The sequence below is a fragment of the Cheilinus undulatus genome, linkage group 8 (assembly GCF_018320785.1).
Source record: "Cheilinus undulatus linkage group 8, ASM1832078v1, whole genome shotgun sequence".
NCBI lineage: Eukaryota > Metazoa > Chordata > Actinopteri > Labriformes > Labridae > Cheilinus > Cheilinus undulatus.
Genome location: NC_054872.1, coordinates 52957430 through 52984947, shown reverse-complemented (window position 1 = coordinate 52984947; position 27518 = coordinate 52957430). Strand labels below are relative to the sequence as shown.

The following is a 27518-nucleotide window of genomic DNA, read 5'->3' as shown; positions in this document are numbered from 1 at the left end:
TTGACTGCAAAAAACATTTAACAGGATACAAAATAAAATAAATCAAATAAAACACAAGGACTTTTTAGTATGGCTAAATACATTATTAAAATCAAAAATGTCTTTAAAAACCAACATTTGATAAAGTAAAACACAGAAACGATTGATCAAACAAAATGTCAGTGAAGAACCGAGATATGCTGATAAAAATAGAGGTAATCTGATTAATCTGAGGTCAATTTGAAGACAGTTTTTATAACTGAATGAAAACAGATTCAAACCGGATCAATGAATTTAAAATAATTTCTCATTGAAGGAGCAGAGGGAAAGTAAAGAGATGATTATAATGTAGGAGATGAAAGTGAACTGAAACATTAAAATGTGCATTATTAAAATCATAATAAACAATAATCCAGATTATTTCTATTTATCTACAATAAGGGAGATGTTTTTACTGACCCTCAGGGCCACCGTAGTGTCCAAAAAGGAGAATATCTTAAACGGTTTCATTTACCAGACTGAACCAGCTGAGGAATCATCATAATCTAGATTAATCTAATCTAAATTAAACTGGCTCTGTTTCAGCTGATGAGGTTAACCCAAATTTAACTTGTTAATGAACATATAAAGTTATTCTTACCGTCAGCAGGTGGCGCTGTTCCTCCTTCATGCTCAGCAGATTAATGTTAAATCATCCATAAGTGATATTAGATCGATAAATCTATTTAAACACGTTTAATGAAAAAAAGCTAGCTAGCTATGCTCTGAACCGACAGGACAGAAGGTCAGCCTGTTACCATGACAACATGTAAACAACAACAACGTCAGCAGAGGGTGACAAAAGATTAAAACAGGAAATCAGACACCCAAAGGAGGTCAGGTGATGATTATAATTTTAATATTTAACGTTTAATAAAGCAAATCCTATGAGAATAAGGCATAAAATAAGTAGAAAGTACCAAGACCACAATCCAATGCGTCAACGCACCAGCCAATGGGAGCCCACGTTGGCGGTTCAGCCAATCAGAGAGCGGCGGGAGCTTTCAAACTTCAGACCGGAAACAGCACCGAGCAGCAGAGAGGATCGAGGCTGGAGCTGAGGAGAGATTAGACGGTTTTATTTTATAAGTTCAAACTTTCAGACTTTTATAGTTTACGTTTTTATTCATAAACAGGATTGAAAAGGTCTAGGAAAGGGCGGGAAAGAAGAGGACGAGCCAACATGGCGGACTCAGGAGGACAGAGCCGCTGTGAGTAAAAAGATAACAAAATAAACTAACACCATAAAACTTAAAAACTAATATATACACCACGATAAACTCAGACTGGAGAAGCCTGGATAAAATATACAAACTAACGTGATTAAAGTAAATCTAAATAACTACCATAAACTAACGCTGTTAAACCCTGAAAACCAAAACAAACACTTTAAAACCCTAAAAACGAATGTATGTACCACAAAAAGCTCTAACTAAAGAACCCTAGGTACAACAGATAACAGCATAAACTAACACTGTAAAACTATGCAAACTAATTGATATAAACACTATAAAACTGAGCTTAAAGAGCCCTGGATGATCTACATAGCAATGACTGACATAAACTGACATGTTTTAACTACAGCCAAAGAACCCAGTATGACCAGAATAACGCTTAATGAGCCGACCACCATCTTCATGGATCTTCATTTACTTTAAAGTCTTATTTTGTGTTTATTTCATGTCTGTATCTGCGCCATGCTGGCTCACCTGTGCTCATGGATTGATATTCTCTAATGCAGGGCTTTTCAAAGTGTGTGAGAGTGAGCCTCCCCTGAGAAGAACTTATTCATTTGGTGGACCCCCACCCACATAAAGGATTCAAATTGAATAAATAATTAAACAACAACATTTCAAATATTTATGTCTAATTTTTAAACATTTTTAACATTAATATATTTTGGATATTTTGGTTTGCAAATGTCCGTAAACATCTGCCTTTCCCTCTTATTCAGTTATAATGCCATTAAATACCCTTTTTCATATTTTTTGAGCCATTTTACAACTTCTTTTTGCTCCTTTTTCCCCATTTTTTCCACTTTTATCCCATTTTTGCCCTTTTTCACCCTTGCCCATTTGAGCTACCTTTCATCATTAAATATCCCTTTATTGTCCCTTTTTTTTGCACATTTTTGCAACGTCTTTTGCCACGTTTTCTCAAGTTTTGCCACTTTTATCCCATTTTTTTGGCCTTTTTTTTTTTACAATTTTTTTGCCACTTTTATCCTGTTCAAGCTACCTATTGCCATCAAATACCACTTGTTTTCTTTTTTTTTTCAATTTTTACCTCTTCTTTTTGCCATTTTCGCCCTTTTTCACAATTTTTTTGCCACGTTTTGCCCATTGAAACCACCCTTTGCCATTACTTACCACTTGTTTCCTCTTTTTTGCCCATTTTTGCCACTCTTAACTGCTTTTTGCCCATTTAAGTCACCTTCCACTCATTTTTTTGTCACTTCTCACAAAATGTTTTGCTACTTTCTGACCATTTTTCCACTTTTTTCCCCCATTTTTACCCATTTTTTCTGCATTTTGACCATTTTTTGCCACCTCTAACCTATTTTTATTGCTACTTCAAGCTGTTTTTGCCTCTTTTTACTTCTTAGATTGTGGCTCTTGCAAAGGTATTTTCAATCATTTGGCTCTTTGGTTGAGTAACACTGCTCTATAGTATAGTCCTTATCGTAACTCTAAGTTTATCCATTTTGCTCCATGCACAGCAGAGGTTCGCAAAGCAAATCACCTTTTTTTAGGTCTATGGTTCCACGCCTCACCTGAAGCTCTGCGGCGCCCCCCAGGGGAGGCCCGCCTCACACTTTGAAATAAAGTTTGTCATTAGTCATTAAAACAGACATTTATATAAATACATGAGAAACATGAAACTGTTTACATCAGTGACTTTAAAATGTTCTGATAATTATCGAGTTATTATGTGACCAGCCTGTTTATGGATTAGCCTTTTTATTGTATTGTATATAAATGCTCACAGAGCTGCTGTTATCATTGATCTTATGATTAATATCAAAATGACTTTTTACATTAATCCATTAAATATCACAAACTACACAATCATCAGTACTTTAATATTTTAATACCACATGTTTAGTAAAATAACAGTCTTCTATTTTATTGATAAAAGTCTCTAAAAATAACAAAAGCTTTAAAGATCTGCGGATCTTCAGTTATATTTACTCCAAAAAGAAATCACTATCTATATTGCACAAATAAGTTGGCAACATCTGGAAAACGCCAAGCTTGTCCCACTCCAGTTCCTCTCACTGTTCCAAATGTTGCATCATATTTGTGCACTTGGCCCTCGAGCAAGAACCTGCCCACAGTTTCTGGTAATTCAGGACAATAAATCTCTAAATGTCCTAAAATGTCAACAAGTTTGCAATGGCAATTAAAACTTTTGGTAAACAAAAAAAAAAAAAAAAAGTTGGTAACAAGCTTGCAACACTCAGAGAAGTGGGTTGAACCGGCCTGGTTCCACACACTGTTTCACACACTTTATTGTGCAATGTCGACCTTGTGCAGTTGTTGCAGTTTTGTATTAATTTTTGGTGAATAGGAACAATAGATTGCACAAGTAAGTTGACAACAAGTTTGCAGCATTTGGTAAAGTGGGTGGAGCTTCCCCAAGCCAGCAGTTTCACCACTTTTCCAAACATTGGTGACTAAATAGTGAAATTAAACGTGTGTACAGAGTTTTTCTGCAATTTCTGGTACACTGTAAAAAGAACATCAGGGCAAACTTTAAAGACCCTGTGAAGTGAAATCTCAAATTTGTGTCTGAACACTCTAGAAGTGTTGGAATCTGCTGTAAACATGTGAAAACACTGAGATCTACATGTGACTGAATTCTGGATTTAGACTGTTAGAAAGTTTTTCATCTCTCTCTTGACTGAGTTTAATGTGGGCGGGGCTAATATGTGGGTTGGTGACATCACCGCCCCACAATGGAGAATGACCCCGCCCCTCTAACACTCCAATCTAAAATCACAGAGCAGTTCATCTCAGCCCGGTCTGTTGTTAGCTGATGTCTCTGCCTTTATTCAAAGTTAACAGTCAGTTAAATGCTGTTTTTCTGTTCACTGTGAGGTAAATTTACCAAATCTATCAGCTGCAGAGGTCTATGGATCATTGAAAGCAGTGATACTCAATCCTGCTAGACCAAAGAGCCAAGTTGTTGAAAAATGCCTTTGCAAGAGCCACAGTCTAAATGGTGAAAAGTGGCAAAAATGGGTTAAAGCGGCAATAAATATAAGTTAAAGGTGCCAAATGGTCAAAAAACAGCAAAAAGGTGGGTGAAAAGGAGCAAAATAGGCATAAAGTGGACAAAACTGGGTAAAAAGGGGCAAAAATGGGTGCAAAGTCACAAAAGAATGAGTTTTACGTGGTCAAAAAGTGGCAAAAATGTGTCAAAAATATGAGTGAAAGGTGCATAAAATTGGCAAAAAAGCTGTAAAAAATGGGGGAAGTGGCATTTAATGGCAAAAGGCAGGTTAAATGGGCGAAAAGTGGCAAAAAAGGGAAAAAATTGCAAAAAAAAGCAGAATAAAAGTGTCTACAACTAACGAAAAAGGGCAAAAACTGGATAAAAGTGGCAAAATAGGTGAAAAATGGATAAAAGGGGCCAAAATGGATTAAAAGTGGCAAAAAAAAGTAAAGAAAAAGGGACTCAAAACTGCAAATAAGGGTTTTGGAAATAGACAGAAAAAATGTCTTCATGATTTGCCCCAAATTTCTTTGTGTAACAAAGAAAACAATAAATTGTGCAAATAAGTTGGCAATTGTGAAACTCAGAAAGCCTGTAGGAGTTTGCCTGCATTGATACTGGCCAGTATTGGCTTTCAGGGAATTCTGTTATTGTAGCTGGTGTATCAAACTGGAATCAATACATTGATTAGTTTTTAATAGAATCATGTCAGAGTTTATCATTCTGGTATAGAGATCTGTTCGTCTGTGATCATTTCAGAGCATGGGAAAAATCACTGACATCCTGATTGTGTGTTTTTGTCTGTGTGTGTCTGTTTGTGTCTTTCTGTCTGTGTGTGTCTGATTGTGTGTTTTTGTCTGTGTGTGTCTGTTTGTGTCTTTCTGTCTGTGTGTGTCTGATTGTGTGTTTTTGTCTGTGTGTGTCTGTTTGTGTCTTTCTGTCTGTGTGTGTCTGTTTGTGTCTTTCTGTCTGTGTGTCTGATTGTGTCTTTCTGTCTGTGTGTGTCTGATTGTGTCTTTCTGTCTGTGTGTGTCTGATTGTGTCTTTCTGTCTGTGTGTGTCTGATTGTGTCTTTCTGTCTGTGTGTGTCTGATTGTGTCTTTCTGTCTGTGTGTGTCTGATTGTGTCTTTTTGTGTGTGTGTGTCTGATTGTGTCTTTCTGTCTGTGTGTGTCTGATTGTGTCTTTCTGTCTGTGTGTGTCTGATTGTGTCTTTTTGTGTGTGTGTGTCTGATTGTGTCTTTCTGTCTGTGTGTGTCTGATTGTGTCTTTCTGTCTGTGTGTGTCTGATTGTGTCTTTTTGTCTGTGTGTGTCTGATTGTGTCTTTCTGTCTGTGTGTGTCTGATTGTGTCTTTCTGTCTGTGTGTGTCTGATTGTGTCTTTTTGTGTGTGTGTGTCTGATTGTGTCTTTCTGTCTGTGTGTGTCTGATTGTGTCTTTCTGTCTGTGTGTGTCTGATTGTGTCTTTTTGTCTGTGTGTGTCTGATTGTGTCTTTCTGTCTGTGTGTGTCTGATTGTGTCTTTCTGTCTGTGTGTGTCTGATTGTGTCTTTTTGTCTGTGTGTGTCTGATTGTGTCTTTCTGTCTGTGTGTGTCTGATTGTGTCTTTCTGTCTGTGTGTGTCTGATTGTGTCTTTCTGTCTGTGTGTCTGATTGTGTCTTTCTGTCTGTGTGTGTCTGATTGTGTCTTTTTGTGTGTGTGTTCCAGACGAGCGTCTGACGGCTGAGCAGATGGATGAACAGAGGATTCAGAGTGAGGCGTATCAGTACCTGTGCAGGTTGGAGGAGGCTAAGCGGTGAGGGTTCTCCTGCGGTCCTCAGCAGCATCACTGACTAAAGCTCCTACTGCAGTAACGGCGTCTGTGTTTCCATCATGTCTGAGATAAAAATGCCCAGTATGGTGGGGTCTAGGAGTCACTCACCTTTCCTGTCTTTGATGGTGTTCATGAATGAAAACACATCTTTCTGTGTTGTGTTACTTCCTCGTTTCCTCACGCAGTGTGATGACATCACTGTTTGTCTCTCCTGTCAGGTGGATGGAGGCGTGTCTGAGGGAGGATCTTCCTGCTCCCACTGAGCTGGAGGAGGGGCTGAGGAACGGAGTCATCCTCGCCAAACTGGGTCATCGATTCGCTCCCAACGCCGTCAGCGTGAAGAAGATCTACGACCCTGAGCAGCTACGCTACAACGTAACACGCTAAATACACGCCACATATACACACTATCTATAACTATATCTGCGACTGATGTTAAGGTGGTCAGCAGTCTCAATACTCTGATACTCTCTGATGATCAGAAACACCAGACCAACTCATGGCATCATGGGAGATTTTTCACAACCATCAGTGCAACTTCCCATAGACAGTGTTAAGAAAAGACAGGAGGGGATTGGATATTCAGTCTGTCACGTTAACTACAGACCAATCAGAGCAACAGAACACATGAACAAGTAGTCGTAAACTACTCCATCAGCCGATCTCTTCTGTAGGTCCAGGATTATTCACCATCAGTGAAACCAGTCGGTGAATTAAAGTCTGGCCGAAACCGGTCAGGAGAAGAAGAGAAAGATCTTTTAGACCAAGAAAGGCTTTTATAAATTTAAAGGATGACATCGTCTTGACGGCAGGGTTAGAATAATTTTAAAACTTGACATCATCGTCAGAACCAAGACGATGATGATGATGATGATAATGATGATGACGTAACCAAGTTTTGGTTATCACTGTCTTTGTTTGTATTTTATTTATTTGTTTTGCTGTGATGTTTAGGCGTTATTAATACTGATTGATTTTTATCAGAGTTGTGTTCATGTTTATAAAGTTGGTCTGTCAAAATCACAGTTAATAATGTTATTACTGTGTTTGATTATTGATCAGGCTGTGGGGCTTCAGTTCCGTCACACTGACAACATCAACCACTGGAGGAACGCTCTGACATCACTGGGACTGCCAACGGTCAGTGAACGCTTCACAGCTGATCAGAGTACAGCTCAGCTGGTTAGAGGATAGATCAGCTAATCAATAATCTGATCTGTTTTTGTTTTCAGATCTTCCATCCTGAGACTACAGACATTTATGACAGGAAGAACATGCCCAGAGCGGTTTACTGCATCCACGCCCTCAGGTCTGCTCTCCTCTCTGTCTGTGAACATGCAGTCAGAAAAAGTCACGTCATTGTTCCAGTCTCATGCCCGATCCGTACGGGATAAGTACCTAGGGACCTCTGGTAATCCGTGAATTACCCCTTGTTGTCAGTGTTTGGTGCGGTGCACTCGCACAGGATGAAAGAAGTCTGAAATGTCCCTAGGTAATACTAATCCTGTACGAATAAGGGATTTGTCAGCAGTTCAGTCAAATTCAGTGCGTTTCTGTGATTCTTCTATGTTTAACAGGATTTCTCAGTAATGAATCAAAATACTGGGATGAGGGCAGGGTTCAGTTATCCTGATGAAGATATAGCGTTGCCTCTACGTTACTGTAAACACACTGATCATGTGACCCGTCTCTCTACAGTCTGTTTCTGTACCGACGGGGTTTGGCTCCACCCATTCAGGACCTGTATGGAAAAGTGAAGTTCACAGGTGAGTCTGTCAGTGACCTGGTGTTTCTGTTCACTTTAATGCTGATGGTACCCAGCTACACCAGTAACTCCATCAGACCAGGGTCAGCTGGTACTCTGGAGAGTTGGATGTCTTGACTTTCTATTATATGAAGAGAAAACTGACATCCTAGTCATTGGGTCCCAGCTCATCACAGAGACGGTGCTGCCATCTGCTGGTTACAATTATAACAACATGAGGCCTGTTCTCAGGAGTCCAGGAGTGCAGTCTGAGAATTAAACGTGTAGAAAACAAACTAAACTATTGCAATCCTGTTTTTATTATCTTAGAAATATTTCTACAATAAGATCTGTTTTAAAGTTTAAAGACAAAGAGACACCTTTACATGCTTTTATATCCTCATGCCTAGATTACTGTAACAGTCTTACCAGCATGAGCCAAATGTTGAGTGTAGCTCAGGCAGGCCACCGAGTCGAGCACTGTTATATCACTTCTATTTTATCATCTCTACTCTGGCTCCTGGTGTGTTTAAGAATTGACTCAGGGTTTTGCTGAGAACTTGAAGTTCTTATTGGCCTGGATCCCTCCTACATTTTAGACTTCCTACATTCTAGGACCTTCAGGCAGGGGTCCCTTATCAGTCCCAGGGGCAAACCTAAAGGGGGCAGATCTTTGTCAGTCCAAGCCCTGAGGCTCTGGAACACCTTACCTAAGGATAATAAAGACACTGATGGTCTTATAGGAAAAAGATTTACAGAAACACCAGGATAACCAGACTGAGTCTTATGTAAAAAGATTATCGATTATGCTAGGATAATAAAAAGACTGATGGTCTCATATTAGAAGGTTTACGGTAACACTAGGGTAATAAAGAGACTGATGGTCTTATATCAGAGGATAACATCTGTTTTTGTTTTTAGAGGAGGAGATCAACAACATGAAGATGGAGCTGGATAAATACGGCATACAGATGCCGGCGTTTAACAAGATCGGAGGAATTCTGGCCAATGAGCTGTCAGTGGACGAGGCTGCAGGTACAGAGATGACAGCTGATTGGCTGAGAGCTCACATGAGTTGGGGTTAAAGGGATAAGGACTGAGATGAGAGGAGAGGAGGAGAGTTGGTTACCTAGTCTGTTTTTATTTTTCCCATCAGTCCATGCGGCGGTGATAGCCATTAACGAGGCGGTGGGCCGTGGCCGTGTGGAGGTGACGGCGGAGGCTCTGAGGAACCCGAACGCGCTCCTCACCAACCTACAGGAGGCGCTGATGAGCGTCTACCAGGAGATGTTACAACAGGCCAGAAGAAGAAAAACAAAGCAGGCAGCCAGCAGGGTGAGAGCTGAGCCCTGATTGGTCAGAGACAGACATCTGTTTGTCCAATCAGAGCTGATTGCATCCTTGCTCTGTTTCAGGGAGGAGGTACAGAAGAGAAGGACATCTATGAGGAGTTTCTGACTCAGAAGGAGATCCAGGAGAACATCGACATGGTCAACAGTGAGTTTTTACTAAGACTGATGTTTATGTCTATCGTTGCCACCATGGTTGTTATAAATACTATAAATACAGCCTCTGATAAAACTAGAATATTCTGAAGAGTTTATTTATTCCTGTTTTTTGTTCAGTAGTTAACTTGCAGGATCCTTAAAGGTCTTTAACGTGACTTTTGAAATGTATGGCCTTAAAAATTCTTATTTTATCGGTGAGAGGTCTTAACTTTTGGAAATCATCCTGACTGAGACGTTCTTTACTTAGTCTTTGCTGACTGAAAAGTGGTCAGGTACTGTAGAGCTGTATGTGGAAGTACACAAACGTGTGACTGATGCATCAGGGTAGTTACCGGGTAGTTTACATGACTGTAACTGACCAATCAGAGCCCAGGGTTTGATGTTGCTGTGCGATCAGCAGCGGTTCTGATAATATGAATTTGTTTTCAATAATCTTAATTATCAATAATAAATAATTAAATGTTTCTGTAGTCCGCTCTGCGGTGGAGCAGGTGGATGAAGCTCTGGACTCGCTGGATGAACTCGCTCTGCTCGCCGCTCTGCAGCTGCCATGTTTGGCCCTCAGGGGCCTCCGTACTGACAACGGGCCCTGGTACCTGGGTCAGCTGTCTGCAGACCGCCAGCAGAAGGCCCTGGTATGTAGCTGTACATTAATCTCAGTTTCTTAGTGAGGAGATCAGTGAGGAAGTGTAATCAATACTTAAACTGATGAGTTTACTGGTGATTTTATATCTTTAAGTATTTCATTTAAAACATCTTTATTAAACTCCTGAGCTCACTGGGTCAGTGGACTTTTGTTACAGACAGAGTTTAATTTGAAATCTGAAAACCAGAAATGTTTTTATTTTCTGTTTTTTCACTAAAAAGAAATGAAGAAAATAAAAACATGGTTTTTCATTTCTATGTTGTTTAGAAAAAGATCAAAGAACAGAACACTGGTTATGTAACATTCTTTTTCTGGTTTAAATGAGCCACAGAAATGTGGAAAAATTCTTTTAATTCCTTTTTTTCCTTTCGTTTTGAAAAAAGATTTCAAAATAAAAGCCTACATAGCAATTTCAGATTTTTTCAGGCTAAGGTAATTAAACCTCCTGAAAGTATACCGACTGTTACCCCAACAGTTTGCCACTTTTAGATCAGAATGTTAAAAAAGCATAAAAATCAAAATGATTTTTGTTTGCTTGCTTACAAAAAACAGGAAATAAAGAAAGTACCCCCAAAAAAACCAAAATCACATGTTTTCTGTTTTTTATTCTCAGTTAATTCTTAAAGTGTCTGAAAGGACTAAATACAGGCTTTTATGTTTTTGTTTTTTTTTATTACAGTGATTCAGAGTAAAAATCAGACTGCTGTAAGCTACACTGACTTCACACCTAACACTTTTAAACAGTTATATAAGAAAGTTATTATGATATTCATTGTTTAATGTAGTAATAATATTAATAATAATTATTATTATTATTATCAGTTTAATGATGATGATGATGGTGATTATTGTTATCAGCCTTATTATCAGCATAATTATTATTATTTAATTATCATAATTAGTAATATATTATTATTATTATCAACATTAAATAAAGTTTATTATAATTATTATTTTTATATTTATTATTATTATTATCAGCATTAAATAAAAATTTAAAATAATAATTATTATTATTATTATGATTATTATTATCAGCATTAAATAAAAATTTAAAATAATAATATTATTATTATTATATTATTATAATTATTATTATTGGCATTAAATAATGTTTATTTCATTTATTATTATTTTTATATTTATAATTATTATTATATTTATTATTATTATCATTATTATTGGCATGAAATAAAGTTTATTATTATAATTTTTATTATTGTTATATTTATTATTATCATTGTTATTGGCATCAAACAAAGTTTCTTATAATTATTATTATTAATATTATTGTTATATTTATTATTATTATTATCAGCATTAAATAGTTTATTATAATAATAGTAATAATTATCATTATTATTGTCATATTATTTTCAGCATTAAATAAAGTTTATTATAATTATTATTATTATTGTTATGGTAATATTTATTATTGTTATATTTATTATTATTATCAGCATTAAATAAAGTTTATTATAATTATTATTATAATTAATATTGTTATATTTATTTTTATCATTAATATCGGCATTAAATAAAGTTTATTATAATTCTTATTGTTATACAGTATTTATTATTATTATCATTATCAGCATTAAATAAAGTTTATTATAATAATAATTATTATTTTTATGTATTGTGTGTAGGATCAGGGCTGTGTGGATCCTCTGGAGCCTGATGAGCTTCAGGAAGGAGTGACCATTGCCAACCAGGACGCCACAAGAGCCTTAAACGGTACGTCCACCAACATCGCCCCCCTGCTGGACATCAGAGAGTACAGGTTACCTATGCTTGTTCATGCTGCTGTTGTCTGTGTTCGTTCCAGTGAATGCAGCGGTGCAGAACGTGAATGAGTCACTACGTGGCGATGACCCCCGACACACAGTCAGCTGTCTGTTGACCTCTGACCTTGGGCTGCCCGACGTGTTTCCGTTTGCTGCGACTCTTTATCATCGAGAGCTGCAGCTGCTGCAGAGACAAAGCCCTCAGGTTCGCACTCACCTGACAGACAGCACTCAGGGTTTATTATGCTGTGTCTCTCTGCTGCCCCCGATGGTCAGACACACTGACATAATTCCTCTGTCTGCAGTGACATCATCAATAATCAATAATCATGCTGCTTTACTGTCTCTCTCCACCAGGGGGAGCTGCAGCAGGAGGAGCTGTTTGTTGCCGTGGAGATGCTGTCAGCAGTCGCTCTCATCAACCAGGCCTTGGAGGCTGGGCGTCTGCAGCCATTCAGCTCCTCATTGGTCAGTCCGTCTGCAGGGCTGTCTGACATCGACCACTCACTGATGGACAGGTAAATACTGCCTACCTGATGGACAGGTAAATACTGCCTACCTGATAGACAGGTAAATACTGCCTACCTGACGGACAGGTAAATACTGCCTACCTGATGGACAGGTAAATACTGCCTACCTGATAGACAGGTAAATACTGCCTACCTGACGGACAGGTAAATACTGCCTACCTGATAGACAGGTAAATACTGCCTACCTGACGGACAGGTAAATACTGCCTGCCTGATGGACAGGTAAATACTGCCTACCTGACGGACAGGTAAATACTGCCTACCTGACGGACAGGTAAATACTGCCTACCTGACGGACAGGTAAATACTGCCTGCCTGATGGACAGGTAAATACTGCCTGCCTGATGGACAGGTAAATACTGCCTACCTGACGGACAGGTAAATACTGCCTACCTGACGGACAGGTAAATACTGCCTACCTGATAGACAGGTAAATACTGCCTACCTGACGGACAGGTAAATACTGCCTACCTGACGGACAGGTAAATACTGCCTACCTGATGGACAGGTAAATACTGCCTACCTGATGGTTAGGTAAATGCAGCCTACCTTCATATTGTAAAGTTCCACTCTAAAGTTCTGATTGGATGTTTCAGGTACTTTGATGCTCTGTACCGTGTGAAACAGAGGGCGGGAAAACAGCTGCTCACCTGGAACCAGCTACAGGAAGAAATCAACATGGTCAACGCTTCAGTGCAGGACGAACATCAGAGTATGAAAATCTCAGACAGATACTTCATGTGACTCTTCTTCACATCCTTCACTCTCTGAGAATGACTAGGCCTGATATCAGAATGGGCCTTTATTCAAAGATTTAAGGTAAACCAGACACTCATAATCGTGTTCTCCTTATTCGTCTGCAGAGCTGCAGGTGTTGCATCAGGTAAACGAGGCCGTGCTGAGAGGAGACTCTGAGCGTCTGCTGGCTGCTCTCATGCTGCCCTCTGTTGGACTAGAGGAGGTACTGCCTGCAAACAGCTGCAGGTACCTGAGCCTGCTGACCTCGGCCAGGAGACACCGAGCACAGGTAGATACACCGAGCACGGGTAGACACACCGAGCACGGGTAGACACACTGAGCACAGGTAGACACACCGAGCATGGGTAGACACACTGAGCACAGGTAGACACACTGAGCACAGGTAGACAGGTAGAGACAAATTGTTCAGACTTCAGTGGATTTTGACATTCAGTTTGAAAAGTCTGAAGATGTTTTGGGCCAGTCATGTGTGTGAGTTGTTGCCATAGGCTGCGGTAACTGTGGTTCTGAAGTCAAACGCAGTAGAATAAATACAGAAAATTAACATCTTCATCACCGAATAAATAGAATATTTGAACATTAGAAATGTGAAATCAGCTGACTTCTTTCTGTCCAATCAGGTGAGCAGAGACCCGGAGGCTGAGCTGTGGTTGGACGACATCCAGGAGGCTGTGAGGAGAGCCAATCAGCAGAGCCAGAGAGCTCTGAAGAGTGAGTGTGACAGTCAGCAGACGTCAGAGTGGAAGCCAGCCGACTACAATGTTTATGTCTGGTTTAGTCTGTATAAAGTCCTTTAACACGTTAGTCTTTACATTTTTTCTTTGACTTTAAATTCTACTAAAGTTTATTCTGACAGGCGCTTTCTTCCCCTTTTCTCTTCATGTTTTTCCAGTTATAAGCCAAGTGTAGAAACATCAGTGGTTTTTTATGCCCAACAGTCCAGTCTAGGTTTAGTTTAAACCCAGATTCAGGCTTGTTTCCATGTGTCTGTCTGTAGTGTGTCTGTGCGTCGCTGCAGTGAATCAGGCAGCGAAGGAGAGCCGAGCCAATCAGACGCTCCGAGTGCTCAGTCTACCTGAGGTTCACCTGCAGGGAGTCATTCCCAGCTGTGCTGCCGAGTACCAGCGAGAGCTGCAGAACGCTATCAGACAGCGGGTTAACATGGGTAAATATGAGCACCACTCATCTCACAGACACTTACCTGCAATTTTTAATCATTAAAAGGTAAAAATCACACAGAAGCAACTTGTTGGCAATGATTGGAAAAAGGAGTTGACCCCTGTGAGAAAGGAGAGAAATCCACCTGACTTTAATTAGGAGGTGTGCTGGAGCTTGTTTTGAGCGTTTACAAATAAAAAAGTTAAAATTCACAAAAAAGTTGGCAACAGGGGTAAAACCGGTGAGAAATGAGCAAAAGAAATTCCCTTCTTTTACCGCATTGCCAACTTATTTGTGCAATTTGAACTGGTGTGGAGTTAGGGTTTTCATTTCTCCTATCCAGTCAACTCATCTTCAATTCAACTCAGTCAATTTTTTATGACTGAAAAAAAAGTTCCTCAAATTAGTTTTGAACAGTTGGAAAAATGAGTGAAGCTGGCAAAGAGTGAAGGAAATCCATCCACTAAATTGCCAACATATTTGTGCAATTTGAACTGGTATGGAGTTAGGGTTGACATTGCTTCTGCCAATTTCAATCAATTTTTTACAAACGTCAGCCAGTTTCTGCAATTACAACAATGTGCAAGAGTTTCTCTGCATTTTTTAATGACTGAGAAAAAAATCCTGAAATTAGTTGGCAACAGGTTGGCAACTTGTAAAAATGGGTGAAACTGGCAGGGAAGTGAAGGAAATCCACCCACTTTTATCACATTGCCAACTTATTTGTGCAATTTAGATGTTGTTCAGGTGAGTGCTTGCAAGTTTTGGTAGTTTCTAAAAAAGATGTTGCATAAATAAGTTGTCAACAGGCTGCAGTGTTTTTAAAAAAGGGAATGAAGGTTTTTATTGCTGCTGTCCAGTTGCATCAACCTTTACAAATGTAGCCAACTTATTTTTGCAATTGAGACAATGTGCAGAAGTTTTTCTGCATTTCTTTATGGTTGAAAAAAGAATTGCACAAATAATTTGTGCAAAATTTGGAAAAAATGGGCAAAGTGGCATTAAATGAGCAAAGCAAATCCACTTTTACCACATTGCAAACTTATTTGTGCAATTAAAGTGCAGCAGTTTTCTTGCAGTTTTACTATAAAGATATTGCATAAATAACTGGCCTGGGTTGAGGGCTTCCTTTGCTCCTTACTAGTTCCATCCATTTCTCCGAATGTTGCCAACTTATTTTTGCAATCAGTTTGGTGTACAACAGTTTCCTTGCATTTTTATTACTGAAATAAAGAATTACAAAAACTAAGTTGGCAACAAATTTGGAAAAATGGGGGAAAATTGCAACAAGCAAAGAGATCCACCCACTTTTCAAAAAGTTGCAAACCTATTTCTTGAATTAAGGTTTCATGCAGGAGTTTGCTTGCATAAGGATAATTCCTCAGAGATATTGCATAAATAAGTTGGGAACTTTTGAAAGGTGGTCTAAACTAGCAGTTCCTCTGCTCCTTACTAGTTCCAGCCATTTCCTCAAATGTTGCCAACTTAATTGTGCAATAAAGACTGTGAGCAGGAGTTTCCCTGCCATTCTAGTTAATAAGAAAAATTGTTCCTTAAATAAGTTGTCCACATTTAAAAAGGTGTGGAGCTCCTGTGAAGAACTTTTCGCTAGTTCCAGCCCCTTTTCAAAAGGTTTCCAACTTATTTGTGCAATCTTCTTTTTTATTAACTAAAGTACCTAGCTGACCCTAAAGGGCGGAGCTAGACTCACTCCCATCTGCTGATTGGATGGAAGAACGGTTTCTCCCTTTGATAAATGGACAAACTCTAAATCATCGTGTTTTAGTGTTCTGTGGATTAAGAGAACTGTTGTTTTGTAAATGTCAGTGTTAGCCCCGCCCCAAGGTCGACCTCAGAGGTCAGACAGACTGAGTAAGGATACGGTTGGAAACACGAGCCTGATCAGGGTCTACTGAACCAAACTAGAACAGACTATAGGGCTCTGTTGATGGTCACCCTGCAGGTGAGACAGGAAGTAACTCTGCGTGTGTTTTCAGGTGATAACAGGAGTCCATGGGTTCGCCAGCGTCTGGAAGATGGATCCTTCTATTATTTCCACCTCAGCCGTCTGGAGGGCTGCTGGGAGAAACCCAACGGCTTCATCAACAACAGCGTGTTCCTGGACCGTGAGCTGATCCAGGTAACACTCACCTGAGAGGAGGCCAGCTCATCTGTGGTGGTGTGTGATTTCAGTGTGATGTCATGTGTGATGTCAGCGTGATTTTGGTGTGATTTCAGTGTGATGTCGGCATGATGTCAGCATGATTTTAGTGTGATTCCAATGTGATGTCATTCCCCCACAGGAAGTGGTCAGCAGTGTCTCGGGCTCATACAGTCGCAACATGCTGTGGCGGAGCAACGAATCACTCATTGTACGCCTACAGGCGATGTGTCGCGGTTTCCTGGTCCGACAGACGCTGGATGCTCGACAGCGTTACCTGATCAGCCAGACACCTGCAGTCATCACCATTCAGGTGAGATTATGACTCTGTGTTATAATAACAGGGGTTAGGTAATATTTATACTGAGAAATCAATGATGACCCTGTTTTCTCTCCTTGTGTTCAGTCTCACTGGAGGAGGTTTGTCCAGCAGAGGGCGTACCGTCAGCGTCTGCAGTTCCTCTATATGAACTGGAGAGCTGTTGTCAAGGTGAGGCCCTAACGTCTGAATGTTTTAATCTTCTCAGCCTCACGAAATGGACTGCAGCATGACTGGTTCTTTAACAGTCATTGGACTGCCATATTCTTGTTATTTGTGTGTGTTGTTGTTTGTAGTGAAAATTTGTTGTTAATAAATTAATATTATCAAGTAAACCTCATAAAGTATAGGGCACCACCGCTTACGTGGATTGGTTATTTAATAACCAATAAAATATTTCAATTATTAATTAATCAAAACCTTTAATTAATTAACAAGAACATTAACTGTAAATCAATCTCATTTCTAAAGCAACGAATTCTCATAACATTGACTCTATTTCTCTGCTTAATAGAATGAATTCCCGAACTACGACTGTCTTTTAGAGATTTATTATAAAATCACAAAATAACAGACATAAATCACAGGTTATATGAATAGATAATGTAAATGAATAAACAGAACATGACTAAATATGGTAAAGAGAAAGGACGCTAACTTAGTTGGTGAGGGTGGATTATTTTATTAATCCTAATGGAAAAATTTAACCAACAGTGTAGAATTTGGAGGGTGAATTTGGAAGATAAATAGATCTGAACTAATTTAATGGAACTGTTAGAGACATCAGCACCAGAGAGATGAATTGGATAATACCAGCTGTTCGACGAAGGCGAGGAGGAGGGGACCCATCTGGAGGGGCCCGGAGGAAGGCGCCTGGCAAGTTCTGAACGCCCGAAGCTACCGCGTGCCAACTCTGGTCCGACCCGGATGGGTTCAAGCTGGGCCGCTGCGGCGCAGATGGGTCGCTCAGACTGTAGGGACGGCTGTACAGACTCTTGTCCACGGGCTCTGGGAAGGATTGTCTCTCGTTCCAAAAACAGCTCTTGATCGTCCAATTAAAAAATCAGATAAATTCAAACGCATCGACACCACGTGACTGCTGGCTCACAGTGAAGTGGATTGTGTGATAAAAAGGAAAAACAAGAACTCTGCGTTACAAAAATCTAGCGCGAAGCTATAAAAAGGTTAGGAAAAATCTTGTACTGGATAAGAAAAATTCTAAGTCTGATTGTTTATCAGACTTGGCACAACGCTTGGATCAAGAATGGGCCTAGGAGGCCCAAGGAGACTCAACAGAGCTCTCCTCAGTGAGCATCTTCTTGGACTGTCCAGACCTGACCACTTTCTGATCTAAACCCAACTCCACACCGAACTGCACACCGAACTCTGAACTCTTGTGAGTTCTGAAGTTACTCTTATACAAGAGGGAGGGGTTTCAGTTTTGAAGCCTTCCCAGTGTTTGATTAAATCCACTCCACCAGATCATCAAGTTAATCGGATAATTTAGAGATAACATAAGATGGTTATAGAAACACTAGAACACTATCAATAAACTATCACACAAACATTAGAGAAACAGTTCATTGTTTATACGCACAATTATACATTAGAAAATGTTTCTGCATTTGGGTGTGACGGAACTTGACCACAAGGTGGCAATGTTGATCCATGGACGATTGTCAGTCTCTGTTTGTCAACTTGGAGAAATACAACTAAATTATATCATAAAACCATAATTCAGTAAGGGAAGATGCCAGAGATTAGTATGGCACGTCATTTTGTTCCTTGTAAACAGACTCAACCAAATATGAACATGTCCTGTTGGAAACATAACATTTAAGATTGTGGTTTCATCTTTAGTTGTTCTGGATAGATTCTCACTACATGTTGTTTGTGTGTTGTTGTTGTTTATGGTGTTGATGTTTTTGTGTGTTATTGTTGTTTATGGTGTTGTTTTTGTGTGTTGTTGTTGTTTATGGTGTTGTTGTTTGTGTGGTGTAGTTTATGGTGTTGTTGTTTGTGTGTTGTTGTCACTGTGTATTTCATTCTGCAGGTCTTCTGATCAGACTTTAACCCAGACCTTGTCCTTTCCGTCTCTCTGTGTTTGAACAGATCCAGGCGTTTGCCAGGATGTGGTCGGCGAGGAGAAAATACCGGGCTCGGCTGAGTTTCTTCAGACGTAATGTGAGAACAGTCTGTGCGATCAGATTCTTTGTTTAAAAATCAATATAACGTGTGCTGTTTAATCAATTATTCATCCATTAATGTTTTTATATTTGAAAGAAAGAATCTAGAAGCAGAGAACGAGACAGATCTGAGGCAGAAGTTTAGATTTCAACACCGAAAATCAAAACCAGCACTTTAGAAGTTGAGTCTTGAGTATTGTGTCCCTGCACATCCTTTAAAATATTTCACCAAACTTGTAGTTTCCCTCTGAACCTGTTTCTACTCCACATTAACATCCATTTAGCTAATTCAGGTACCAAATAGTAATCCGTAACACTTCGTGGACTCACGTCAATATCTGATAGTTCAGACTGATACTGAGATGGTCTGGGATGTCCAGATCTGGACTGGATTGGTTGTGGAGACAAAATAAGTGCTGGATCTTATAAAAGCCTGCCCTGTAAATGTGAACTGCTGTATTCTGCTCGTGAACTAAAGTCATGGCTTTATTTATGTCCGTCCAGTCTCAGTCACAGTGATGGGGACGGTGGCTTTTTTCAGAGATCTGGATTATTTGTCTCAGATCAAAAATAAGAGCCAGTCTTTCAGCTCCCATACAGCTTTTCGTTTGGCTCCAGTTTGGCTTTTGTTCTAAACAACAAAGAAAATGAAAAAAGAAAAGGAAACTGCCTCTCAAACAGGAGCTGGCTCTTAAAACCGGGCCATTCATGAACAACACATCACAGCTCCACCTTAACTCATTGTCTTTACCAGAGTCATTTCAGCTTCGTTATTAGAACACAGATATCCCAGAAATCTTTCCCTTGTGTTGACTGTCCTATGTTGGCAGCTTTGCCTTTGATGATGTCATCCTTTAAAGTTTATTAAAAATTTCGCTCCCTGCCTTTGATGATGTCATCCTTTAAAGTTTATTAAAAATTTCGCTCCCTGCCTTTGATGATGTCATCCTTTAAAGTTTATTAAAAATTTCGTTCTCTGCCTCTGATGATGTCATCCTTTAAAGTTTATTAAAAATTTCGCTCCCTGCCTTTGATGATGTCATCCTTTAAAGTTTATTAAAAATTTCGCTCCCTGCCTTTGATGATGTCATCCTTTAAAGTTTATTAAAAATTTCGCTCCCTGCCTTTGATGATGTCATCCTTTAAAGTTTATTAAAAATTTCGTTCTCTGCCTCTGATGATGTCATCCTTTGGAGCTTTTGTTTGACTTTAAAGAGATGTCGTCATCAAAGCTTATAGAACATTCCATCCTTTGATTCTAACCCAATTAGAGATTAACGTCCTCTCTCCACGTCTCTGATTGGATAGTTCCTCTGTTGTCCACAGGTGGGCGCTGTCATAAAGATCCAGGCCTTCTTCAGAGCTAACAGAGCTCGAGAAGAGTACAGGATGTTGGGTGAGTTTACTGACCAGGGAGTGTTATTGAGAAGCGGAGTCTGATTGGTCGAATAGATTCAAACTCTGACATCACAATGACTGGTTATTAATCTCCCATGTTTTCTTAGTGCAATCGGCTACACCCCCTCTGTCTGTGGTCAGGAAGTTTGTTCACCTGCTTGACTTGGGCGACGGTGACATCAGAGAGGAGGCGGAGCTTCTGCAACTTAGGGAGGAGGTTGTGAGGACCATCCGTTTCAACCGCCAGCTGGAGACGGACCTTAACCTGATGGACCTGAAGATCGGCCTGTTGGTCCGGAACCGTGCCACACTACAGGTAAACAACCAGCAGGTAACATGCTGTGAATAATACACTACCCTCATGTTACTCTCCTCATGTTCACTCTCACTCCTGTTCAAACAGGAAGTGGTGTCCCACTGTAAGAAGTTGACAAAGAAGAATAAGGAGCAGCTGTCGGACATGATGGCTGTGGAGAGGAGTAAGGGACTGAAGGCTCTGAGCAGGGAGAGGAGAGAGAGGCTGGAAGCATACCAACACCTCTTCTACCTGCTGCAGGTGAGGCCTAACAGACAGGAAAAGGTTTTAAAACTCTGGTCGAACTCCTTGGTGGCAGCATCATGCTGTGGGGATGCTTCTCAGCAGCCCTGGAAGGCTTGTAATGGTAGAGGATAAAATGAATCCTTGAGGACAGTCTTACTCAGTCTGACAGGGACTCAGCCGTCATTCTTTCCTTTATTTCTTTATTCTTCGCTTCTCTCACAGACCCAGCCATCTTACCTGGCTCAGCTGATCTTCCTGATGCCTCAGAGCCGATCCACGTCCTTCATGGAGATGTTGGTCTTCAGTCTTTTTAACTACGGCTCCGACTGTAGGGAGGCCTACCTGCTGCTGCAGCTCTTCACCGAGGCTCTGCGCCATGAGATCAGGTAACGGACGCTCTGAGGAGAGGAACCATGTGACTGTGATGTCATCAGTAATGGCTGTCTCTGTGTGATACTGTCAGGCTGAAGGTGGAGCAGCCTCAGGACGTGGTCACGGGTAACCCCACCGTCATCAAGATGCTGGTCAACTTTTATCGCCACGCTCGTGGTCAGAACGCTCTACGGGACGTCCTCGGTCCGGCCCTGCAGGACGTCCTGAGCGACCGTACCATCAGCATCCGCACCGACCCCGTGGACATCTACAAGACCTGGATCAACCAGACCGAGAGCCAGACCGGGACCAAGAGGTACGATCACATGACGGTCACGTGGAGGGAGGGGCTTAGAGACACTGGCCAATTAGAAATAAGAGCTCTACCTGGGCTCGGGGGGGGGTCTTCACGTCTGAGGGCTGATATGAGAGAGGATGAATTAACAGCTGTCTTTATTTCTATCAGTCCAGCTCTTTTATAAAGATCCAGATCAGAAGGATCTAAACGGGCAAATGACCCTCAGGAATGAGAGGTCAGTGTTGGTCTACTCTGACTCCTCCTCCTTTCTCTGCCTGACTCACCTGTGTGTCTCTGCAGCTCTCTCCCATACAACGTCTCACCTCAGGACGCTCTGGCTCACCCTGAAGTTCAGAGACGCATCGACATCGCCATGGTGAACCTGAAGAACCTGACGGACCGCGTGATGAAAGCCATCACCTCCAGCCTCCACAAACTGCCGTAAGTCTCCGCCCACTCTGCTACTAATAGTTATTGGAGCTGACATGAATGCTGTTTAGTATCCGTCCCTGGAAGATCCAGTGTTTGTGTGTGTGTCTGTGTGTTGCAGGTATGGATTACGTTACACGGCAAAGGTTCTCAGAGACGCTCTGAGGTCAAAGTTTCCTGAGGCCAGCGAGGACGAGGTCTACAAAGTAAGCTCCAGGAATTAGACTGAGCCACCTGGCTACAGAAATACCACAGTAACATGACATCAAACAGATTTTCTGGAATTAGACAAAGCCAGTTTGCCAGACTCAGTAGAATAACATGTTTCCTTTACAATCTTTGCACAGATCTCCAGGAATTAGACTGAGCCAATGGTGCAGAAATATCAGTGACTTGACATTAAATAGACTTCCAGGAGTTAGACAGAGCCAGCTTGCCAGACACAGTAGAATACCACGTTTCTTTTACAATCTTTGCACAGAGCTCCAGGAGTTAGACTGAGCCTCTTGGCTGCAGAAATACCACAGTAACACGACATTAAACAGACGTCAAAGAATTAGACGTAGCCAGTTGCAGAATAACACGTTTCTTTTACATCACTCAGAGCTCCAGCGATTAGTCCAAGCCGGTTAGCTTCAGACACAGCAGAGTGTTGTTTGTTTCCAGTCATTATACTGAACCATCTGTGTTGACGGAGCAGTGTGTTCCTGATCTTTGACCTCCTCCATCTCCAGATCGTAGGTAACCTGGTCTACTATCGCTACATGAACCCAGCCATTGTGGCTCCAGATGGTTTTGACGTGGTGGACCGTTCTGCAGGCTCCGCCCTGCAGCCTGAGCAGCGCCACATCCTCGGCTCCATCGCCCGCATGCTGCAGCACGCCGCCGCCAACAAACACTTCCACGGAGACGGATACCACCTCAGAGCGCTGAACCAGTACATCACCCAGACCCACCACAGGTTCAGGTGAGATCAACACAGCTGGTACTATGGCTATGAAATCACTGGCTCAGACCGGTCCAGGTTAATCAGGTGGGTCTTTATGTGAACAGGAAGTTCCTGCTGAGTGTCTGTGACGTTCCTGAACCCGAGGACAGGTTCAACATGGACGAGTTCTCTGAGCTGCTCATCGTCCACAAACCACTCGTCTACATCTCAGTGAGCGAGCTGCTCAACACTCACCAGGTGAGGATCAGAGTCTGGACGGTTACCTGTACAGGGGAGGTAGTCACAGGTGATGTCATCATGCTCTCTCTCTGATTGGTCAGTTGTTGTCAGAGCAGCAGGACGTTCTGTGTCCCGACCCCTCTGACCCCCTCAGACTGCTGCTGAACGACCTCGGACCCGTGCCCACCCTGCAGGAGCTCACTGGTACTGCACCTGCTGTTTACACTCTCTGAACCCAACCAATCAACTAATCAATAACAGTCGATTAATCAATCAGTCATTATCGGTGTATCTCAGATCCTAGCCACAGATCTTTTCAGATCCTGTATTTAGAGGTCAGGATCTAGACCAGTGATGTTTAACGTGTAGCTCTACACATGTCTACATCTACACATGAGCCACATGTGGCTCTTTTACGTCTTAATTTTAAATATTATTTCCCCAGAAAACCTTAAAAAAAGACAACTTTTTTGCCCTTTTTTCACTTTTTTTTGGCTCCTTTTCACCCATTCTAGCTACCTTTTGCCATTAAATACCACTTTTTTCCTACTTTTTGCCCATTTTGACAATTTTTTGCAACTTTTTACCATTTTTTTTGCCACTTATATCCCATTTTTGCCTCTTTTCCCCATTTTTTTCTCCCAATTTTTGCCCATTCCAGCTACCTTTTGCTACTCAATACCACCTGTTTCCTATTTTTTGCCCATTTTGCCACTCTTGACTGCTTTTTGCCCATTTTAGTGACTTTTAACTAATTTTTTTGCCATATTTGGTCCATTTTATGCCACGTGTAGCTCATTTTTGTGTCATTTTCCACCCATTTTAGCTACTTTCTGACCATTTTTCCACTTTTTTGCCCCTTTTCTCCCATTTTTGCTGGTTTTTGACTTTTTTTGCCACCTTTAACTTTTTTCATTGCTACCTCAAGCTGTTCACCACTTAGATTGTGTCTCTTGCAAAGGTATTTTTCAACAATTTGGCTCTTTGGTTGAGCAGTGTTGAGTAACACTGATCTAGACTGTCCTGTGTTCTATTACTCATAACTACCCATCATTGATCACATGACTCAGCATTAAACTACATTTACCAACCCTACTGTGGTGAGGAAAACAACCCTCCCTGTTGCCATGGTAACATGTGGATCACCTGACCACTGGCTTGTCCACTGATTCGTCCTCTCTGCTCTCAGGTGAGAGTTCAGGTGAAGCAGAGTCTAAGACGGAGGTTTCTCTGACGCTGACCAACAAGTTTGACGTCTTTAACGAGTCTGACGAGCAGCAGGACGTCAGAGCGCTGCTGCTCAGGTACGTTAGCGCTTTAGCTTCCCATGGTGCTGGATGAGCACTACTGAGCATGCTCAGTGGGTAAGCTGGCTCATGATTTGTGTTGTTTTTTTTTTTGTTTCTCCAGCACGAAGCAGCTGATCATCGATGTCATCAGGACTCAGCCAGGCGACTCTCTGAGCTACATCCTGAGAGCGTCTGCGTCACATGACCAGGTATCAGATCCCAGGGATCCTTGAGTACCCTGCTGATTGGTTTCAAACATCCCATTCAGTAACCGAATGGTTGACTTCACTCCGGCATCATCGAATGCTTTTCTACAGCTAATAGGTAGACGACAGGTAAACATCTCCTCCTTTACAGGTAGCGTGTCATGATTGGCTGGTGCAGCGGCGTGCTAAGCAGGACGCTCGCACACCCGTTAAGATGAGGAGGAACGAGTCACTGGTGGCCAATGGTAACCTTCGTTTGGAAGAGAAGAAGAAGAAGATCCTGAGGTGTCTGCGCCGTCTGGAGGGGCGAGGCATACTGACTCCACCCGACACTGAGAACCAGATCCTGCAGATGATCGCCAAGGTGGGCCAATGTGTCCCTCAGAGGCCACCATACCTCAGACTCAGCACTTCCGTAGATCTAGAACTAACTCTGACCCTAGTGCTGCCCTGATCATATCACTGATATAGATATAAACATTAACATGCCCCACCCCTTTAGGACATCCGTCAGCAACGTCTGCACCGTCAGCGCCGAGGGGCGGAGCTTCAGAAGCTGCGTCAGACTCTGAGCAGTCTACAGATGAAGAGCAGCTTCCACAGCGAGCAGGTGGACTACTACAGACATTACATCACTTCCTGTCTGGATAACCTGAGGTACAGGTGCATATATTCCTAACTCCCCTACTTCCCTAACTCCTCCCCTTGGTTGTTTTTCTAAACTCTCATTGGCTCTGTATTTCAGCAAATCAACCAATAAGAAGGCAGCGGAGAGTAAAACCAAGAAAAAACTGCCTGCACTGAGCTACAGCGCCGCCCGGCTGCAGGAGAAGGGAGTGCTGCTGGAGATCAGCGACCTACCGCACACACAGTGAGGATACTCTACAGATCTAGTGCTAACACTAGTGCTGTGCCATATGATAGAGCTGCCACTGTCAGATCATTAATATAGTTTTAAAAAGCTACTACAACATACACGCTCAAAGACAGAGGACAGAATGTTGTTGATGTTAAAAGCTTTCTTATATTGTTATTTACTCCACATGTGAGCTAACATGCATGTTTGTGGTGAATGGAGTCACTCTCATGTTGTGAATCCTTTCCCATGTTTTCCAGGTTTAAGAACGTCATCTTTGACATCACCACAGGACCTGAGACAGGAAGTTTCAGAGTAAAAGCACGATTTCTGGGGGTGGAGATGGAGGAGTTCCTGCTCAAATACCAGGTAGAAACAAGGCCGAATACTGAGCCATACCAGAGCAAATACCAAGGTCACCCCAGGCCTAAGACTGAGGTCAAACCATTCCAAATGCTGAGGTCAATTCAGGTTAAATGCTGAGGTCAACTCAGGTCAAATACTGAGGTCAACTCTAGCCAAATACTGAGGTCATCTCTAGCCAAATATAGAGGTCAACTCAGGCCAAATACTGAGATCACCTCAGGCCATATATAGAGGTCAACTCAGGCCAAATACTGAGGTCAACTCAGGCCATATATAGAGGTCAACTCAGGCCAAATACTGTGATCACCTTAGGCCATATATAGAGGTCAACTAAGGCCAAATACTGAGGTCGAATCAGGCCAAATACTAAGGTCAACTCAGGCCATATATAGAGGTCAACTAAGGCCAAATACTGAGGTCGAATCAGGCCAAATACTAAGGTCAACTCAGGCCATATATAGAGGTCAGCTCTAGCCAAATACTGAGGTCAACTCAGGCCATATATAGAGGTCAGCTTTAGCCAAATATTGAGGTTAACTCAGGCCAAATACTGAGATCACCTCAGGCCATATGTAGAGGTCAACTTAGGCCCAATGCTGAGGTCAAACCAGGCTAAATTCTGAGGTCAGATGTAGACGAATGGTGAGGTCAAATTAAAACAAAAACCTAGGTCAAATCAGGCCACATTTGCATGAGTTTATAATGTTTATTTGTGTCTCAGGATCTGCTGCAGCTCCAGTATGAGGGCGTGGCTGTCATGAAGATGTTCGACAAGGCCAAGGTCAACGTTAACCTACTCATCTTCCTCCTCAACAAAAAGTTCTTCAAGAAATGAACCAAGTGACCCCCTTACCTTACACTCCTTTCTCTGTTTCATATCTCACGACATCATCCATTTATCTGTTTCTTTATTCTTATATATTCTCAAATAAGTAACCAAATAATGCCTCTTCACTACACTCCTAACTGTTTCATATCTCACAACATCATCCATATATCTGTTTCTTATTTCTTTATACATTCTCAAAAAAGGACCCAAATAATGCCTCTTCACTACACTCCTGTTTCATATCTCACTACATCATCCATATATATGGTATTTATAAATTCTTTATGTATTCTTGAATAAGTAACAGAGTGATGCCTCTTCACCGCACTCCTATCCCTGTTTTCTGACCTTATTATTATCTTTATGTTGTGATGAGTTTAAATTCTTTATCTGTTTCCACATCACATTTAATGCAGAGGGAATGATTTTCACTGCAGTCCTATCTTTGTTTCTTTACCTGCCATTTTGTGTTTGAACATTTAAGGAGTGACAGATCGTCTTTACACTCCTATCTCTGAATCGTATCCTCCTATGTATCTGATTGATTGATAAATTGATCCATGCTCATCATGTATCTCATTATATTATCTGTTAAGCTTCACAATTTATAACAGAGTGAGATGTCACCCTGTCTCTCCAATCTCTGTGCCATATCCTTGATCCATACTTATGATCTTAAAATATTAGCTTTTTAAGTTTCACAATATACAACAGAGTGAGATGTCATCTTAACACTATCTTTATTTTTATCTCAATATAAAACGTTCTATCACTACTTTCTCTCTTTGGGATCATGGTATTTGGTACAGAGTGAGACCTCTTTCATCACTCCTGTAAATATTTTCTCTCTTTTCCTGTCTGTTTGAGAAAACCTGTAAAAATTTTAATATTTTTACTTCAATAAAGGTGTTTAAAACTGA

The 27518-nt window shown here is 41.1% G+C and overlaps 1 protein-coding gene across 1 annotated transcript; it reads left to right on the top strand.

Annotated features, from left to right (window-relative positions):
* The first annotated feature begins 1050 nt into the window (after positions 1-1050).
* Positions 1051-27518, top strand: iqgap3 (IQ motif containing GTPase activating protein 3). The gene is made up of 38 exons (XM_041793578.1): positions 1051-1229; positions 5943-6030; positions 6267-6423; positions 7111-7188; positions 7281-7357; positions 7747-7814; positions 8714-8827; positions 8949-9127; positions 9208-9289; positions 9772-9935; positions 11596-11683; positions 11775-11938; positions 12091-12251; positions 12860-12975; positions 13127-13290; positions 13643-13733; positions 14020-14187; positions 16178-16320; positions 16484-16654; positions 16748-16831; positions 18773-18844; positions 20173-20242; positions 20352-20560; positions 20648-20800; positions 21008-21171; positions 21249-21473; positions 21756-21896; positions 22006-22090; positions 22619-22851; positions 22938-23070; positions 23154-23256; positions 24242-24356; positions 24463-24550; positions 24699-24911; positions 25050-25204; positions 25293-25418; positions 25664-25772; positions 26491-27518. Exons 1-38 carry the CDS (start codon positions 1202-1204, stop codon positions 26602-26604), a joined length of 4893 nt encoding a protein of 1630 aa, XP_041649512.1. The 5' UTR covers positions 1051-1201; the 3' UTR covers positions 26605-27518.